General features: G+C 43.5%; 2 protein-coding genes across 2 annotated transcripts; one reads left to right on the top strand and one right to left on the bottom strand.

Moving 5' to 3' along the window:
• Window positions 1–813: 813 nt before the first annotated feature.
• man2b2 (mannosidase, alpha, class 2B, member 2) lies at window positions 814–12,747 on the bottom strand. The gene is made up of 18 exons (XM_038995848.1): window positions 12,622–12,747; window positions 11,062–11,208; window positions 10,840–10,945; window positions 10,566–10,738; window positions 10,142–10,257; window positions 9,739–9,916; window positions 9,412–9,610; window positions 8,985–9,175; window positions 8,619–8,802; window positions 8,187–8,323; window positions 7,626–7,894; window positions 7,230–7,421; window positions 6,746–6,989; window positions 6,396–6,506; window positions 6,135–6,327; window positions 5,380–5,636; window positions 1,365–1,494; window positions 814–1,123 (listed from the first exon to the last, which is right to left on the bottom strand). The coding sequence occupies exons 1-18, from the start codon at window positions 12,745–12,747 to the stop codon at window positions 1,026–1,028; spliced, it is 3,051 nt and encodes a 1,016-aa protein (XP_038851776.1). The 3' UTR covers window positions 814–1,025.
• A 177-nt stretch (window positions 12,748–12,924) lies between these two features.
• On the top strand, window positions 12,925–13,977 carry smim20 (small integral membrane protein 20). Its single transcript, XM_038995849.1, has 3 exons — window positions 12,925–13,126; window positions 13,582–13,638; window positions 13,780–13,977. Exons 1-3 carry the CDS (start codon window positions 13,018–13,020, stop codon window positions 13,815–13,817), a joined length of 204 nt encoding a protein of 67 aa, XP_038851777.1. The 5' UTR covers window positions 12,925–13,017; the 3' UTR covers window positions 13,818–13,977.
• The last annotated feature ends 3,931 nt before the right edge of the window (window positions 13,978–17,908 follow it).

Raw genomic sequence — 17,908 nt, 5'->3', positions numbered from 1 at the left:
TTTGTTCCCCGAGCCACTTAGTTATCACTTTTGCCTTATGGCAAGGTGCTCCATCATGCTGGAAAAGGCATTGTTTGTCACCAAACTGTTCCTGGATGGTTGGGAGAAGTTGCTCTCAGAGGATGTGTTGGTACCATTCTTTATTCATGGCTGTGTTCTTAGGCAAAATTGTGAGTGAGCCCACTCCCCTGGCTGAGAAGCAACCCCACACATGACTTGCCTCAGGCTGCATTACTGTTGGCATGACACAGGACTGATGGTAGCGCTCACCTTGTCTTCTCCGGACAAGCTTTTTTCCAGATGCCCCAAACAATTGGAAAGGGGATTCATCAGAGAAAATTACTTTACCCCAGTCCTCAGCAGTCCAATCCCTGTACCTTTTGCAGACTATCAGTCTGTCCCTGATGTTTTTCCTGGAGAGAAGTGGCTTCTTTACTGCCCTTCTTGACACCAGGCCATCCTCCAAAAGTCTTCGCCTCACTGTGCGTGCAAATGCACTCATGTGACCAATAATATTTGATTTATAGACTGATGTCACCCTATGGAAAGTTCTTATTCTCTAAGGCCAATAACAGGAAGTGGCCGTGTGGTCTACTGTGGACTGTCAGCGCTGCGCTCACTTGCAAACAGGAAGAACATTTCTCACCAACGGTGTTCAGATAAAGAATCTTACCGTTACTCAAAGCATCTGATAACCTAACCCAGTAGTTATGAGGGTATCAGATGCTTTGAGGCATCAATAATGACCTTCCCCTCGCCAAGGCCTTAAAACAGAAGCACTTCAACTGAGGAAAATAAAGAAATAGACACAAAATGGAGTGACTCCTTATTTTAGATTATACTCAATTTTATACAGAAAAAGTAGACCGGCACGTCAAGATAATCCACATCCTGGTCATACAATGTCACGTGTTACATTAGAGAATGTACATGACAGAATGTTTAATCCCATGTTCTACATGTCAGAAGGCCTCTCTTCAGATTAGTTATCCATCTTCACAGAAGACTGAAGGGGAACGAACTTTCTACTTGAGCTTGAAGTAAACAAAGAAGGTCCTGATTTCTTTGGGTGATATGGTCACGTTGAACTCGCCTCTCACACCAACACTTGACCTCTTGACCCCTGAAACAGACAAATACGAACACTAGGACGTAGACAAAACAATTGTAAACACAATTCTTTCCCCCTTCAGGATCTCACAGGTGGTTAACATCTCAAACACTACAGCCTACTCCATTGTGAACTGAATTGACAGCTCCTGAATGTCAAAGGTACACTGATGCAGTAACTTCTCATCTTTTAACAAAAAGGTATTTATTCTGATGCAATATTTCACCCCTACCAATGCTGATCTGCAGCTTACCAACACTCTCACCCCTCCCTGGGTCTTCTGAAGCCTTCCACTTCCACCTCTGGAGGTCGGCGATATCCCAGGTTCCTGTGAGAGAGCGCTCCTCCAACGCTCTCACTTCCCCCATGCCCCGCAGCACTTCCTGTTTTACACAGGAAATGGATTTTCAAAATATACAGTGTAAATAGAGCAGTGATCTGGGCTGTTGCGGTGACCGTATTACTGGCAGTCAAATTCAATGTCAAATCAAATCAACGTTTGTCACGTGCGCCGAATACAACAGGTGTAGACCTTAAAATGAAATGCTTACTTACAGGCTCTATCCAATAGTGCAAGAAAGGTATTAGGTGAACAGGTAAGTAAAGAAATAAAACAGTAAAAAGACAGGCTATATACAGTAGCGAGGCTATAAAAGTAGCGAGGCTACATACAGACACCGGTTAGTCAGGCTGATTGAGGTAGTATGTACATATGGTTAAAGTGACTATGCATATATGATAAACGTGACCGTTTAGTCACGGTAATTAGGCTTCTCCAAGCGCTGATGCTGTTGATCGTCGTTAGTAGCCTACCAAACTCACTACCTGCCTGGTACTCAGCTCGCCATTGTCCCGCTAATCACTGACAATGCAAATGTCATCAAACATCTATTCAAAACACTTCCAGAGTGCCCATGTTGCGCAACATCTCTATAGGCTATGCAATCACGAGAAAACAGAGTGATGGCCTCTTAGAGGATGATCCCATCAGCTTTCTATAGGCTAGGTCTACTATATGTCTCTCAACTAAACTAATATTAAGCACATTGTTTATCTTTACAACAGGAGTATAGCCTAGTTAAAATATATATAAATTGGCAAAGAAATTCTAAAAACCTGTTATATCTTTGTCATTATGGGGTATGGTGTGGAGATTGAGGAACAAAAACAATTTAATCAATTTTAGAACAAGGCTGTAACGTAACAAAACGTGGAAAAAGTCAAGGGGTCTGAATAGTTTGAATGCACCGTAGGCTAGTGCTTTTGCTATCTGATGCGTCTTTCTTTACTGCGAGAAAGACCGATGACATGGAGAGCCATGTGAGTGAGAGATGCTTAGGAACGCTCAGCACTCAGGGAGAAGGGCACAACACAGCATTCCTGGTCAAGCACACAATAACAGCAAAAAGCATGGATTTTCTTAGGGTGCATTACAGCCACAAAGGGGATGGGGCCGTGACATTTGAGGCATTATCAAGTGCTTGTCAAATTGTGAATGAGAGACTAATTGTCACGCCCTGGCCTTAGTATTCTTTGTTTTCTTTATTATTTTAGTTAGGTCAGGGTGTGACATGGGGAATGTATGTGTTTTTGTATTGTCTAGGGGTTTTGTATGGTATATGGGTCAGTGTCTTGTCTAGGCGTTTGTATGTCTATGGCTGCCTAGATTGGTTCTCAATTAGAGGCAGCTGTGGTTCATTGTCTCTAATTGAGAGCCATATTTAAGGCAGTCATAGGCATTGGGGTTTTGGTGGGTAATTGTCTATGTTGAACGTTTGTTGCTTGTCTTACGTCGTTAGCCTCACGGTCGTTTGTTGTTTTGTTTAGTTTGTATTCAGTGTTCGTTTGTGTTTTTTCCCTTCTCTAAATAAAAGAGAATATATTTTGCACACGCTGCGCCTTGGTCCTCTCTCACCCATAGACAATCGTGACACTAATGAAGAGTGTACAGCCTGAGCAAAACAAAGCAGAGCTCATGTCTTTCAAGCAACTTTTTTCAAGTCATTAGTCACATCGTGCACAATTAGAATATATAAAAAATCTAACCATATAGCGCAACGTTTGTATCACAACTAAAGTTGCATAAATAACTAAATTAAGCATATACAGTAGCAGTCAAATGTTTGGACACACCTACTCATTCCAGGGTATTTCTATATTTTTACTATTTTCTACTTTGTAGAAAAACTATGAAGTAACACAAATGGAATCTAGTAACCAAAAAAAAGTGAAAATGGAACATTTCAAGACCTTTGAAAGTGTCTAAGTGCAGTCGCAAAAACCATCAAGCACTATGATGAAACTGGCTCTCATGAGGAGCGCCACAGGAAAGGAAGACCCAGAGTTACCTCTGCTGTAGAGGATAAATTCATTAGAGTTAACTGCACCTCAGATTGCAGCCCAAATAAATGCTTCAGAGTTCAAGGAACAGACACATCAACATCAGCTGTTCAGAAGAGACTGAATAAGGCCTTCATGGTCAAAGGACACCAATAAGAAGAAGAGACTTGCTTGGGCCAAGAAACACGAGCAATGGACATTAGACCGATGGAAATCTCTCCTTTGGTCTTATAAGTCCAAATTTGAGATTTTTGGTTCCAACCCCACTGTCTTTTGAGACGCAAAGCAAGTGAACGGATGATCTCCACCGTGAAGCATGCAGGAGGTGGTGTGATGGTGTGGGGCTGCTTTGCTGGTTACACGGTCTGTGATTTATTTAGAATTCAAGGAACACTTCACCAGCATGGCTACCACAGCATTCTGCAGAAATATGCCATCTCATCTGGTTTGCACCTAATGGGACTATGATTTGTTATTCAACAGGACAATGACCCAACACACCTCCAGGCTGTGTAAGGGCTAATTGACCAAGAAGGAGAGTGATGGAGTGCTGCATCAGATGAACTGGCCGCCACAAACACCTAACCTCAACCCAATTGAGATGGTTTGGGATGAGTTGGACCGCAGAGTGAAGGAAATGCAGACAAGTGCTCAGCATATGTGGGAACTCCTTCAAGACTGTTGGGAAAGCATTCCAGGTGAAGCTTGTTGAGAGAATGCCAAGAGTGTACAGAGCTGTTGTCAAGGCAAAGGGTGGCTACTTTGAAGAATCTCATACTTTTTGGTTACTACATGATTCCATATCTGTTATTTCATAGTTTGGATGCCTTCACTGTAGAAAATAGTAAAAAATAAAGAAAATCCCTTGAATGAGTAGGTGTCCAAACTTGACTGGTACTGTAGGTGTAACGATAGTCTATATCGTCCTCCTCAGATGAGGAGAGGCGAGAAGGATCGGACCAATATGCAGAGTGGTTGGTTTCCATGGTAATTTAACACGAAAACAAATATGCGATACAAAATAACAAAACGAAACTACCGTGACAGTCCCGTGTGGAGAAACACTAACAAGGAACAAACACCCACAAAACACAAGTGAAACCCCGGCTGCCTAAGTATGATTCTCAATCAGGGACAACGATTGACAGCTGCCTCTGATTGAGAATCATACCAGGCCGAACACACAAAATCCCAACATAGAAAATCACACATAGACAACCCACCCAACTCACGCCCTGACCATACTAAATAAATACAAAACAGGGGAAAACAGGTCAGGAACGTGACTGTAGGAGTACCCATTTCTTTGTTAACCGCTCAACTCAGAAAAGGTGCATGTGCCCACTGCCTCAAATCATTGAGAAAATATTTATATTTTATTCAGCTTGGTTCAATTGTATTCTTCAAACTATAATATAAAATAATGCCACTGAATTCTAAGCAAACGTTGTCTGCTAAATGAACTAGTGTAGCCCACAGCCATATGGTATAGCCACATCAGGACAACTCAGAGTATGTTATTCTGTTCTTCTGAAATAGACTATATTTTCTTAATATCATGTTTCTTTAGACCTGTCTAAAATAAATAATGGATTTATTGTGAAGGTGTAGGCTACATTACATGGATTTATTAGACTTTTGAAATTGTAGATGTTCCACATGTCTGCATCAGTGGCTTGTAGGCTGTGTGGAAGCCAGGAGATGCTGCATATATTTATATTAATTAACGGTCAAGTACCGTGAGACCGACAGTTATTTGCTTGACAATCACCGGCTGAAGAAATTTCGTAACCGCCACAGCCCAAGGAGAGACCACCAAATGTCAATATCACATCTATTTGTTCACTTAATTTAGCATTTAATACACAAACATGTGTTATTGAAGTCTACTCTTCATATTGATCTCATCTAGCGGTGTTTCCTGTTACCTTCATGTTAATGGTAGACGGCTGAGACAGAACCGGGTCTTCCCCCCTCTCATACAGATGCATGATCCTCAGTAGGACACGATCGTAGTCCGGCTGTGTGGACCCAGGGGTACCGGTCTCCATGTTGCGGAGGTGCAGGGTGTGGTTGGAGCTGTAGAACCAGCCCGGGACACTAAGCGTCAGCAGGTGGAGGTTGTCAGGCAGGACCACGGGGCGAATTGGAGATCCGGTCCGAGGCTCCTTCTTCCAGGCTTTCTCTAAAGGGGGCAGTAAATGGCATTGTGGGTATGAGACCATACATTGTGACAATGCATAGTACAGGTGAGCAAAAACATGGTCGACTCCATTTGGGAACATTTCAATTGTGGATTTGTTTTTAGAATGGATTCCACTTCCTGGATTTCCAGAGAAAAGTTTAGTGGAAAGTAGCTGTGTGCTTTAAGCAGGTTGGTATTTACTGTCATGAATCTTGTCCTGAAGGCAGCTCTGCAGAGTGGTCACTAACTGGCACAGCCACAAAGTCATAAAATCTGATTTTAAACCTAACCTAGTCTTAACCATACTGCTAACCCTAATCTTAAATGAAGACCAAAATGCACATTGTTTTCATGAATGTTTACAATATAGCTAATTTTCACTTTGCAGCTGGAGCATCTAGAGGAAAATGGCTCAGTTCTGCCTCCAGGTCAAGATTCATGACAATAAAGGTCAACCTGCGAGCCTCGAAACAGTTGAGCTATAAGGAGTGGACTCACGTGGCCTGTCGATGGGCATGACCACAGGTCTGTGCTGCAGCTCTAGCGCCTCCCTCTGGTAGAGAGAGGAGGTAGCAGCCAGGGAGCCCAGTGTCATCCACAGGACAGGCCTCACCACCGAGCTGTCGTTCAGGGTCAGGTTATAACCCAGAGTCCACTCCTGGTTGTTCCACAGACGTCGGTGGAGCATCACCTGGGACAGATACAAGGGGTTGAGGTTGTGAGTGTGAGTGTACGCATCTCATACATAAAAACACTCACCTCCAGCTCTCCCTCACTCTGGCTGGATGCCCCGTGAGCTCTCTCACTGAGGAGGACCAGTCTGCTAGAGTCATCTTCAATGTAGGCCATTCGAACCATGGGGTAGTAGTTCTGCAGTACACAGACACGGGAAGAAACACAAGCAATTGTCACAAAGTCCTGAACAGTAACCCAGGCCTGAACCACCAAAAAGGAAAGCTGAGGAGACCAAACACCCAAACTTCCTGAGTAGGAAGAAACGTTGAGAGGAACCAGGCTCATAAAGTGTAGCCCATCTTCCTCTGGCTGGCAAGGTACTGTGGAAGTTCAGTGTACATTTAACCTACTGTCCTTAAATACAACCCACTCACTCTGGCAACAGTATCATTGACGAACGTCCTGGAAGGCCTCTTCATCATCTGGTACCCGTTGTCGTCAGTAAACAGAGTCCTGTTGTTCTTCAGGCTGGTCTTGGTCCTGAGGACAGCCTCGGTGTTGACCAGCAGGGGGCCCAGCGAGTAGCTCTGCTCCAGCCTGTAACACAGCCTGCCGCTAGGGAAACTCTGTGGTACTCTGGTGGTGACAGAGTAGGTGTAGTCCTCATCTGCTTCCTCCCTGCAGACAGAACCCATTGTTAATGTGAGCCACCCAATATTAGACCTGCACCTTACTAAGCTGTAGTGTGAGTGAGTGAGTGAGTGAGTGAGTGAGTGAGTGAGTGAGTGAGTGAGTGAGTGAGTGAGTGAGTGAGTGAGTGAGAGTGGTGATAGAAGGAATATAATAGAGATCGTAGCTTAGGGAAGGAGGGTGCATGGAAACCAAAGACTGACAGAAAGGAGTTGTTCACATTCCCACCTGTAGAAGTACTGTCTGATCTCAGTGATGATCTTCCCAGGGACAATCTCCATCTTGACGGCCTTGTACGCCCTCACTGCCGAGTCGTTAGCACTGAAGATGTAGTTGTCAGAGATGGGCCCTGCGCTGACGTTCCCATTGACCTGATACTCCCAGAAATCCTGAGTCATTCTCACCGTCCTCTTCTCATGCCTGGCAGGGTCACAGAAAGGTCAGAGGACATTGTTGACATAACACCTGGGCTGCATTCAAAAGGAAAACGTTGTGCAACGTTCAGGAAAATAAACATGCTTCTCTGACATGTAATTTCTTCTACATCAGCTCTATTAATTACCTTTGTATCTGCAACGTTGGCCTGTTGAATGTGCCCCTAATGTGAATGTTGAATATAACTACCTGTCGGTGATGCTATGCAGTAGATTAGTATCCTGGTCCAGCATGATCTTATAACACTCATTCAGAACCGGTAAGAGTCTCCTTCCTGTCTTCAACTCCTGTGAAACATTTAGTCTCTTGAACGACACAACCCAGGCATGGTGGGTCAAGGATCCCTCTTTACCCGGCTTCTCTGAGAACTTGATGAGGTACTTCCTGTGTTGGAGACCCCCAAGGTCCACCACAATGAACAGGTCATAGGTCGTGTTGGAGTCAGCTGAACTCTGAGTCTGTTGGGAGCAGAGAGACACAGGCCGTGTTCATTAGACACTAAACAGACAAACCGAGAGGGAATTACCTGAACTTGTCCAATAAGAAACACACATTTTCATCTTCCGTTGCAAAATGTTTTTTTGCTGAGTGCCCAATGAACACAATCAGTTATCTGAAAACTGAGTTTGTCTAGAAGGTATGATGTATATCTGCAGTTCCATTGACACATGGCTTTTACATGATATAATGGTGACTCATTGTTCTACAAAGTGTTTAACTGGATAAATCAACTCTGTACTTCCACACTACCTGTGCAGGTATGGCCTGTCCTTGGTCGTCGAACACGGTTGCCATGGGGAAGGTTACCGTGACGTTGATGATGGCGGTGGTGTTCCATGCCAGGGGGTTGTACACAATGATGTGCTGCTCCAGGTCCTGATGGGAGCCTGCAATTACATTCATTATCAAAATGTTGTTGATCTAAACAAGACCCATGTTGTAGTTGAGGAAGAAAGTCATTAAATGATGCCTTGGACCAAGCTGAACCTTGTGCCTGGTTAGAATACAAAATACATCCTCTCCCTTCCTTGATGTGTACTCTCTGATCTGTAGTGTGTGATTGGATAAGTGAAAACATGCATCCCATCCAACTACTTTCACAAATCCACATCTGAGTTCATGTCAAATAAAGTATAAATATTTGTCAATGATTCATTATTATCTTGAAGTACAGTACTTTACCCTTGCTATGAGAGTCTTGTCTATTGAAGGCTTCAGAGTTGCTAGCGGGGCCCAGGGCCTGGGGCAGGAGGAAGAGGGCAGCCAGAAGTTCCTCTACTCCCATCATAGCCTGGGTCAGGTGCTCTATGTACATGTCAGACACCTTGGGAGACTCTGTCCCCGTGATCCCATCATGGTGCTGCACCTGGAGATAACAGAGGGAGAAAATTATAAAAATAGAAAAGTAGTTTTTATAATTCATTTTGTGAGTTATTTCTAAATTTGTGTGACATAAATGGGACACGAGAATGTTTAATCACTGGGTTACAATGATAGCGATTATTAATTTACAATGAATCACAATCGATGAGTATTTTGATCAAGCACCTCAGAGACAGCCCAGCGGAGGGCCTTCAGCTTCTGCAGGGCCTCTTCTTTAGGGACCGGTCCATCTGGGTAGCTGACCCGGTACCGAGTGAACAGAGTCTCTGCAGCATGCAGCTGGGAACTAGCTCTCCTGGCTATCCCCTTCAGAACATTCCGGGAGGCATAGAATCCAGTCCACGCCTGGAAAGGTTCTGGAGAGATAAAAGGTTCCTTTTTAAAACTACAAGAACCAGATTGGAATTATGTGAAAAAAGCATTTTTTGTCCCTTGGCTTCATAGTAGTTTTTACTGCTACATGTTTTTAGTGTGCCAACTCTTGGTCACTGGAACCATTGATATATATACATTTTCTTATAGAAGTTTTATTCATATTCCATTTACATGTTTGAAACGTATAATAGATAAGCACATTTATAGAAAAACCCACCAGTGGAGTAAGGAAGGAAGTCCTCACTTCCCCTCACCTCCCAGGTGAGATTTGATTGGTGGACAGCCTGGAAGTACTCGCTGAGAGTGGCGTACTGGACTGTCACGCCAAACTCCTTGCTGTTCTGGTTGATGTATTCCACTAAGGGATCCATGTTGGCAAACTGCACAGAGGAGTTGTAGAACTGTTTGTCACAACCCTATGGAGTGAAATAACAGGAGAAACATATATTGCTCAATGGTGAAGTTACTAGAAAGAACACTCATTAAATTGTGATTGGAAACAGTTTCCTGATCTCTGTATATCTATCCATCCATGTTGACTCACCCAGGGCCAGAGGACATGGTTTGTCCTGAACCACGCTGCCCTCTGCTGGATGTTCTGCACCATGGTCTTGGCATAGGAGTGCAGCGTCTCTTTGGTGACAGGCAGGCTCATGTTGGGGTAGATGCCATTTTTAGGGGGGTCAGGGAACAGAGCCACGCCATTCCAATAGAAACCAGAGCTGAGAAAGAACTGATTAGTTACACCGAGACAAACATGTGCTTGTAATCTATTAAGAGCCCATGGTGATAGACAAAACTGAGATTTTTGGTGATTCTCCCCCAAAAAAACTATTTGGAGTCTTAATTCAATTACAGCCTGTAGGGTTAAGTCTAAGAGAGTGGGATATGCTAGGTAAGTTATGACATGGAAGATGTTGAGAGGGGAAAGGAGATATGTAGGAGACCTGTTAGAGAAAGGCAGGTAAGATGGAGTACAGTAGCTGAACTGGTCCATGGTGTGAGTGAAGATCTCCTGCTGCTCTTTCAAGGAGGGGGAGCCTCTCCAAACAAACTGTAGTTTCTGTTCCAAAACATCAAGACCATGACAATAACTTATTGTAAATATACTGTAAACATTACTGTAGCTCAGTTGATAGAGCATGGTGCTTGCAACACCAGGATAGTAGGATCAACTCCTCGGATCACCCGTACATAAAATGTATGCATGACTAAGTCACTTTGGATAAAGACATCTGCTAAATGGCATATATTATTAAGTCAAGCCTCTAAACCATTGAACTGCTTATAAGTGACTGATCATGGTCAAGACTACTCAGAGATGGTAACCTGCCTGGTAGGCTATAGCTGAAACTACAGTGACCACCATACCTTGCTCTTCTGCATGACATCTTTGAGGTCATAGTCAATACGGGAGATGAGGTGGGCATGGAACCCAGCCAGGGCAAAGAGGACAGGGGTGGTGGCAGAGGCTCCAAACGGGTCCACGTGCCACGAAAACCGGGGACGCACCCCAAACGTCTCGTACAGGAACCCATGGCCCTCTAATTACAGTGTGTGTATGTGAGACAGAAAGGGAGATTGAGTCCATGCATGTTTAAACCAACAAAACAAATATTATACATCAAGTATGAAACTACTTTACCCATCAGCTGCAGTATCTCATCATCTAGATCAGTTACAGCTTCATCATGCATCACCTGCCCCCCAATGACGAACTCAAGTCGACTCTCCTTCAGTAGCTGTCGCACCTGGGGGGGGGAATAGGTGAATTGACAGTCATACAAAGATGAGACTTCTGCATGAGCAACACTGAATTCACATGGGGGGGGGGGGGGTTATATAAGATTATTCTATAGTATTCTACTTGTTTCTTGTGGTTGTCTGTAGCCACAGAATCCCACCACAGCCGAAAGAACTCCTGCTCCACTGCGATGAACTTGCGCTGTTTGTTCTGTGTCAGCGCCTCTGTCACACTAGAGTACACGTTCGCTGCATAGGCATGCATGCTCTCCTGTTTGAAGATACAAGAGACAGAAAAACACAGTGGTGGGCCGTCAGGGCCTGCAAGGCCTTCTCTGCTGGCCTAAACATCAGAATATAATTTTTTTTTAAATATATTTTCCCACAAATATGTATTAAATTATTCCCCAGAGTAAGAGTTATACTCTTCATTTCATAGCTTTCCTCTTGGTTGCACTGCTTCCAGCCCCAGGTTGAGATTTGGAGGGCTGGTCTTAGATCTTTTATCCAATCATATTCAGCCATCATGTGTTGCCAGGGGTCTAAAATCTGCCCTCAGGCCTTCAGAATCAACAGTGCGGGCGCTTGTAGCTTATAGTGAATGGAAATGAAAATTTAGTGTCAACCAATCAGCTTTAGAGTTGGCTATTGTACGCCTTCTGGCTGGCTCCAGTGTTACACAGGAGCCAGCTAGCAGGCGTACTGCGTGTACGTCTTTTGATTGGATTACCAATATTGAGAGGCAGGTCCTATGGAGATCTAGGAAACTGAATTTGATAAACGAATTAATTCGCGTACTACTAAGCTGTTTTTTCAACCCACAATGGCGGAAGGAGGAGAAGATATCGATTTTGTCGAGGATATAATTATAACGCCATTCTCAAGACGAACTTTTCAAGAAAAGTTATACATTGTAAGGAGAGGTCGCCCGACGCCACAAAGCCTGTCACAGGCGGGAAAGTGCTTCGTTCGCTCGCCACTTTCAAAGTTTCAACTACGAGCGCTGTCAATGGCTCACAGGCTCCTTGGCTCCGAGAAGCACTGCAAACTGTACTGCTGGGAATGCCTATTATTTGCAAGTGATCGATTTGGTGTTTGGAGCCACACTGGCTTTGCAAACTTGAGTTGTCTAACCAAGGCAGCAACGAGACACCAAAGTACGGCTGGGCACTAACAAGCAATGGTGCTTTTGAAAACTTTTGGGGACACCGGAGTGGATCTACAGCTCAAAGAACAAACGCGCAGGGCAACGGAGCTGCACAATGAAAAGGTGAAGGGAAATATTGAAAAGACTCATTGATTGTGTCATGTTTTTGGGTAAACACTGTTTACCCAAAAATGTCAATTTGTCAATTTCAAGGTGACGCAACGCCTGGTTATACTGCGTTTCTGTCTAAATGTATAGTGTCTAGAGCCATGGCATCATAATGAGGTGGATTAATTCGGGTGGGACTGTGTAGTACCTCACTGAAGGCCCAGGCCCCAGGCCCACGGCACGCCACTGGAAAAACACCATGTTCAATGCTGTATACTGTGAACACTGACAGTATAGAGTTGTAGCTATATTTGGACTGACATCTCATGAACCTCCCAAAATAAAAATGTCCCTAGTTCTAACGTCCAAGAAACCAACATAATACAATAGTACATGAGTTAACGTTAGCTCGGTAAACTAGTAACAAACCTGAATAGTATATACCCAACCAACATCCATGTGACTGTGCGGGATAACAAACGTCTGAATTGGTCCATTTCTCTCTGCACAGATAACCGTGAAAAATAAAAACAGTGTGAGCGTTAAAAGCCCCATCTCTGTCAAAACATGAGATGTTCTACAATGTCACGCTAGCCCACGTCCTTATTATGGTTTTGCAGCATGTGACAATCAGGCGGCGCCCCGCCCCTTGATGTACGGAGTAACACAGAGGTAAAAAATCATGTGAAGTCGCAAATTAAAACCAACCATTTTAAACAGCGCAGAACTTCGTGATCGTGAACAAAGTTCACTGGTAAACTTTACCCCGGAAAACATTCAGGGAAACACACATACTGTGCATTTGGAGGTGAATGCGCAACAAAGATGTCAAGAAACAGAAGGATCGCGTTAATATTTGGAGGATTTATAACAGCAGTTGCTGCTGCATTTTACCCTATATTTTTCCATCCACTCACGCACACAGCTGACTACAGTAAGTAACTATCGTTACTCGAGGAATGTACTAGTCGACTCGGTCACAAGAGCGCATCCATGTCTTGTTACACAACGACATGCTAGCTAGGAAGTCTTGTTAGGCTACTTTTTATTTTATAGCTGCTAGTATCCTCATGTGGACACAATTTTGCCCTGGCCAGTCGGACCGTAAAAATTGCATTGGCATTTGTTTGTAGCTGTAGCCGTGTCTTCTAAAAACCCATGCAATAACGTAGCTACATGGTCTCAGTATAACGGTTTTCTGTTTTTAAGTATAGAGTTATTTTAATGCTGTACAATTGTGATCATACTACAAGTTCTGTCAAGCAGTGGTCTGATTGCACCAGTGGACAATGCCTGTGGTAGTGCACTCGCCTTGTCTATAAGGATCCTGGTTCAAACCCACCCCAGTCCCCCGCAACACAATTGAAAACCCCACTCACTTCTCTGCAGATCAAGTCCAGAGAGCAAACCGAGCAGGAATCAATCAAGCAGACGTGCAACCAGTGGGTAAGTAGCCTACTAACTTCTCTCATGCAATGGTTCTTCTTTGTTGTTGCCATTGTGTATTGTTCCATCCCCTGTCCTGTCAGCAGACTTGACATTTTCACTAACCATATATAAATCAGTTATAATTTGGTGTATTTTCAGGTGTCAAAGTATGGTCTGATCCCTACAAGCCAAAGTGATGCCTGAGACAACTGTCCCTGGTATGGAAAAGATGCTGATGAAGACTGTCCACTGAAGATGATGCTGAATCCCAATTGGAGTGTGTTTGTGTGAGTGAATGCTTAGGTGTGGTGGATGGATGCTTACCACTTTATCCTATGAATAAAGTTTAAAGACCAATGTGTTTTTTCTTTGTTTTTGGAACTGTTTGGGCCTATGTATTTGGGAATGAAATTGGCCACTTAATTTCTTTAGGCTACTTGTAGTGCATTGCATGTGTGATACACATTATGACCACAAGGTGTCACTATTTGCTCAGACAGTGGCAGAGAGGCAGTTTTGTACATTATGTGCTCAGTAGAACTATATCCTAGATTTATTGCTTTCAAAGAAAACCAATTATTTTTTTCTTCTTTTGGGTATATTTAAGCAATAAGGCCTGAGGAGGTGTGGCATATGGCCAATATACCACGGCTAAGGGCTGTATCCAGGCACTAAGAGTTGCGTCGTGGATAAGAACAGCCTTAGCCGTGGTATATTGGCCGTATATCACAAACCCAGAGGTGCCTTATTGGTATTATAAACTGGTTACCAATGTAATTAGAGCAGTAAAAACTGTTTTGTCAGACCTGTGGTATACAATCTGATATACCACGGCTGTCAGCCAATCAGCATTCAGAGAACCACCCAGTTTATATTTGTCAATACATTTGTATTGACAGATGTCCACTTCACATGAACAATGTTTTAGACAGAGGTGCACATGCTTTAGAACCAACTAAAAGGCAAATGATAAAGTGAAACATGAGCCAAGCTCATCTAGACAACTGCTGCTAGAGGCAAGCACTGTATCCACGACAACGGGAATGCACCCACACTTGGAACACCTGCAGATCTTTCAAAACCTCAGCCCACTTCAAACTCTCGCACACTCAACCATTCCGTAGTTGGTAGAAGTTTGCGGAATCGGATACTTTTGCTTCACGACTGGAAATTGTGTGATAATGAGATTAGTGAGATACATTTGAAGTCAGAAGTTTACATACACTTAGGTTGGAGTCATTAAAACTCATTTTTAAACCACTCCACACATTTCTTGTTTACAAACTATAGTTTTGGTAAGTCGGTTAGGACATCTACTTTGTGCATGACAAAAATAATTTTCCCAACAATTGTTTACAGACAGATTATTTCACTTATAATTCACTGTATCACTATTCCAGTGGGTCAGAAGTTTACATACACTAAGTTGACTGTGCCTTTAAACAGCTTGGAAAATTCCAGAAAATGATGTCATGGCTTTAGAAGCTTCTGATAGGCTAATTGACATCATTTGAGTCAATTGGAGGCGTACCTGTGGATGTATTTCAAGGCCTACCTTCAAACTCAGTGCCTCTTTGCTTGACATCATGGGAAAATCAAAAGATATCAGTCAAGACCTCAGAAAAAAATTGTAGACCTCCACAAGTCTGGTTCATCCTTGGGAGCAATTTCCAAACGCCTGAAGGTACCACGTTCATCTGTACAAACAATAGTACGCAAGTATAAACACCATGGGACCACGCAGCCGTCATACCGCTCAGGAAGGAGACGCGTTCTGTCTCCTAGAGATGAACGTACCTTGGTGCGAAAAGTGCAAATCAATTCCAGAACAACAGCAAAGGACCTTTTGAAGATGCTGGAGGAAACCGGTACAAAAGTGTCTATATCCACAGTAAAATGAGTCCTATATCGACATAACCTGAAAGGCCGCTCAGCAAGGAAGACGCCACTGCTCCAAAACTGCCATAAAAAAGCTAGACTATGGTTTGCAACTGCACATGGGGACAAAGATCGTACTTTTTTGGAAAAATGTCCTCTGGTCTGATGAAACAAAAATATAACTGTTTGGCCATAATGACCATCGTTATGTTTGGAGGAAAAAGGGGGAGGCTTGCACGCCGAAGAACACCATCCCAACCGTGAAGCACGGGGGTGGCAGCATCATGTTGTGGGGGTGCTTTGATGCAGGAGGGTCTGGTGCACTTCACAAAATAGATGGCATCATGGGGAAAGAAAATTATGTGGATACATTGAAGCAACATCACAAGACATCAATCAGGAAGTTAAAAGCTTGGTCGCAAATGGATCTTCCAAATTGACAATGACCACAAGCATACTTCCAAAGTTGTTGCAAAATGGCTTAAGGACAACAAAGTCAAGGTATTGGAGTGGCCATCACAAAGCCCTGACCTCAATCCTATAGAAAATTTGTGGGCAGAACTGAAAAAGCATGTGCGAGCAAGGAGGCCTACAATCCTGACTCAGTTACACCAGCTCTGTCAGGAGGAATGGGCCAAAATTCACCCAACTTATTGTGGGAAGCTTGTGGAAGGCTACCCGACACGTTTGACCCAAGTTAAACAATTTAAAGGCAATGCTACCAAATACTAATTGAGTGTATGTAAACTTCTGACCCACTGGGAATGTGATGAAAGAAATAAAAGCTGAAATAAATAATTCTCTCTACTATTATTCTGACATTTCACATTCTTAAAATAAAGTGGTGATCCTAACTGACCTAAGACAGGGAATTTTTACTAGGATTAAATGTCAGGAATTGTGAAAAACTGAGTTGAAATGTATTTGGCTAAGGTGCATGTAACCTTCCATCTTCAACTCTATATCTCATGCACAAAAACGTCATGGCCCATGTCATCTAACAAAGGCACTGATCTGAAAAATGCCCAAATAATGTTCGGCTTTGCCTTGTGAGGTTTCACTGTGACTGACCCTCACTTTCCCAGCAGAATGCAGGACCCAGAATAGTCCCTGCAGAATCTTTGAGAAAGGTCTGGATAAATGATGGGATTTGATTACCTCCCTAAAGAGATGGTGAATTTCTAAGTTATAAGCAGTCCAGTCCACACTACAATGTAGCCTACGTCTAAAACTTTCAGTTGGGGCCTTCTGCCAACAAAACCCAGTGCCAGGGCCTTACACTCACCCTCCCTCTCAAACCCCCCAATCAACAAGCCCCATTGTTTATGAGATGTTGTTATTGTTCGTCTGCTCTCAGAAACAAAGGAAAACTCAAAGAGCCCAGCGAGCGCAGCCACTTCCAAATAAAGAGCGGAGAGAAAGGAAGAAAAAGAAAGGCGAAATTCCTCTCATTCCCCGCTGGTGTTTTCCAGATTCTCCCAATGACAGCTCCCGGCGTGTGTGAGTGAAGTAAGACGACAGAGGGGAAATCAGTGTTGCGAGAGGAAGAGAACCACATTCTTGCGGGGTACGCGTCACCTCCACGCACACTGAACAGAAAGACACGTAATTGCGGGACTATATATTGTGGTAGGATGAAATAGTATGAATAAATTCATCAAAATACATGTTTTTATGAAAATATGGCAATCATTTTAATATGTTGTTAATCCATTGTATAAAAGTGATAACGGTTTGCCCCGTGCCAATATATCCTCCAAACACCGGCTTCTCGGGCATTATCACTTAACCATTTGCTGTACAGCTTACCTCAATAAATCACTTCTCATTACTGAAGTCTATCTCTCACTTCACTGAGGTGTAAGAAGTCCCTGACTCTCCAATTACCTGGGGCCCTGACTCTCATAATCCTGTCATATGGTGTCCTGTTGGTTCTACAGCCCTCTGAATAGAGGTCGCGACCCCAGCCCGCTAAAACCAACAACAGCCACACATTGTGTCTCCGCAACAGTTTTATCACCAAGCAATCGATCCATTACACAAATCATACATATTGAGTCCTTTCCTGAACGCAACGGTGACTTAAATTCGACCAGTTGTTTTGCCCACCTTCAAGAGTGCCGGTAATTGGCAACGTTTCTCCCCCTAATTACTATGGGAACAGGGGCTGAAAGACCGAGAAGCCGGGGGGATTGAGAAGCAGCAGGATTTATTGAAATTTAGGAGGGGGAGGAACTGAATGTAATATACTACTTGGATTCTAATGGGGAATCTGTCATGCATGGAAATGAACTGAGAGTACGAAATTAGTGGATACAGGAAATGAAAATAAACAAACCAAACAACTAAAGAGTTCTAACAGTCGCTAATGAAAGACAGAGTGAGCTTTGAGGCATGTTGCTTCTGTTGT

The sequence above is a fragment of the Salvelinus namaycush genome, chromosome 6 (assembly GCF_016432855.1).
Source record: "Salvelinus namaycush isolate Seneca chromosome 6, SaNama_1.0, whole genome shotgun sequence".
NCBI classification, from domain to species: Eukaryota; Metazoa; Chordata; class Actinopteri; order Salmoniformes; family Salmonidae; genus Salvelinus; species Salvelinus namaycush.
Note: the sequence above shows the minus strand (reverse complement) of the source record. Positions and strands in the feature narration are given on the sequence as shown.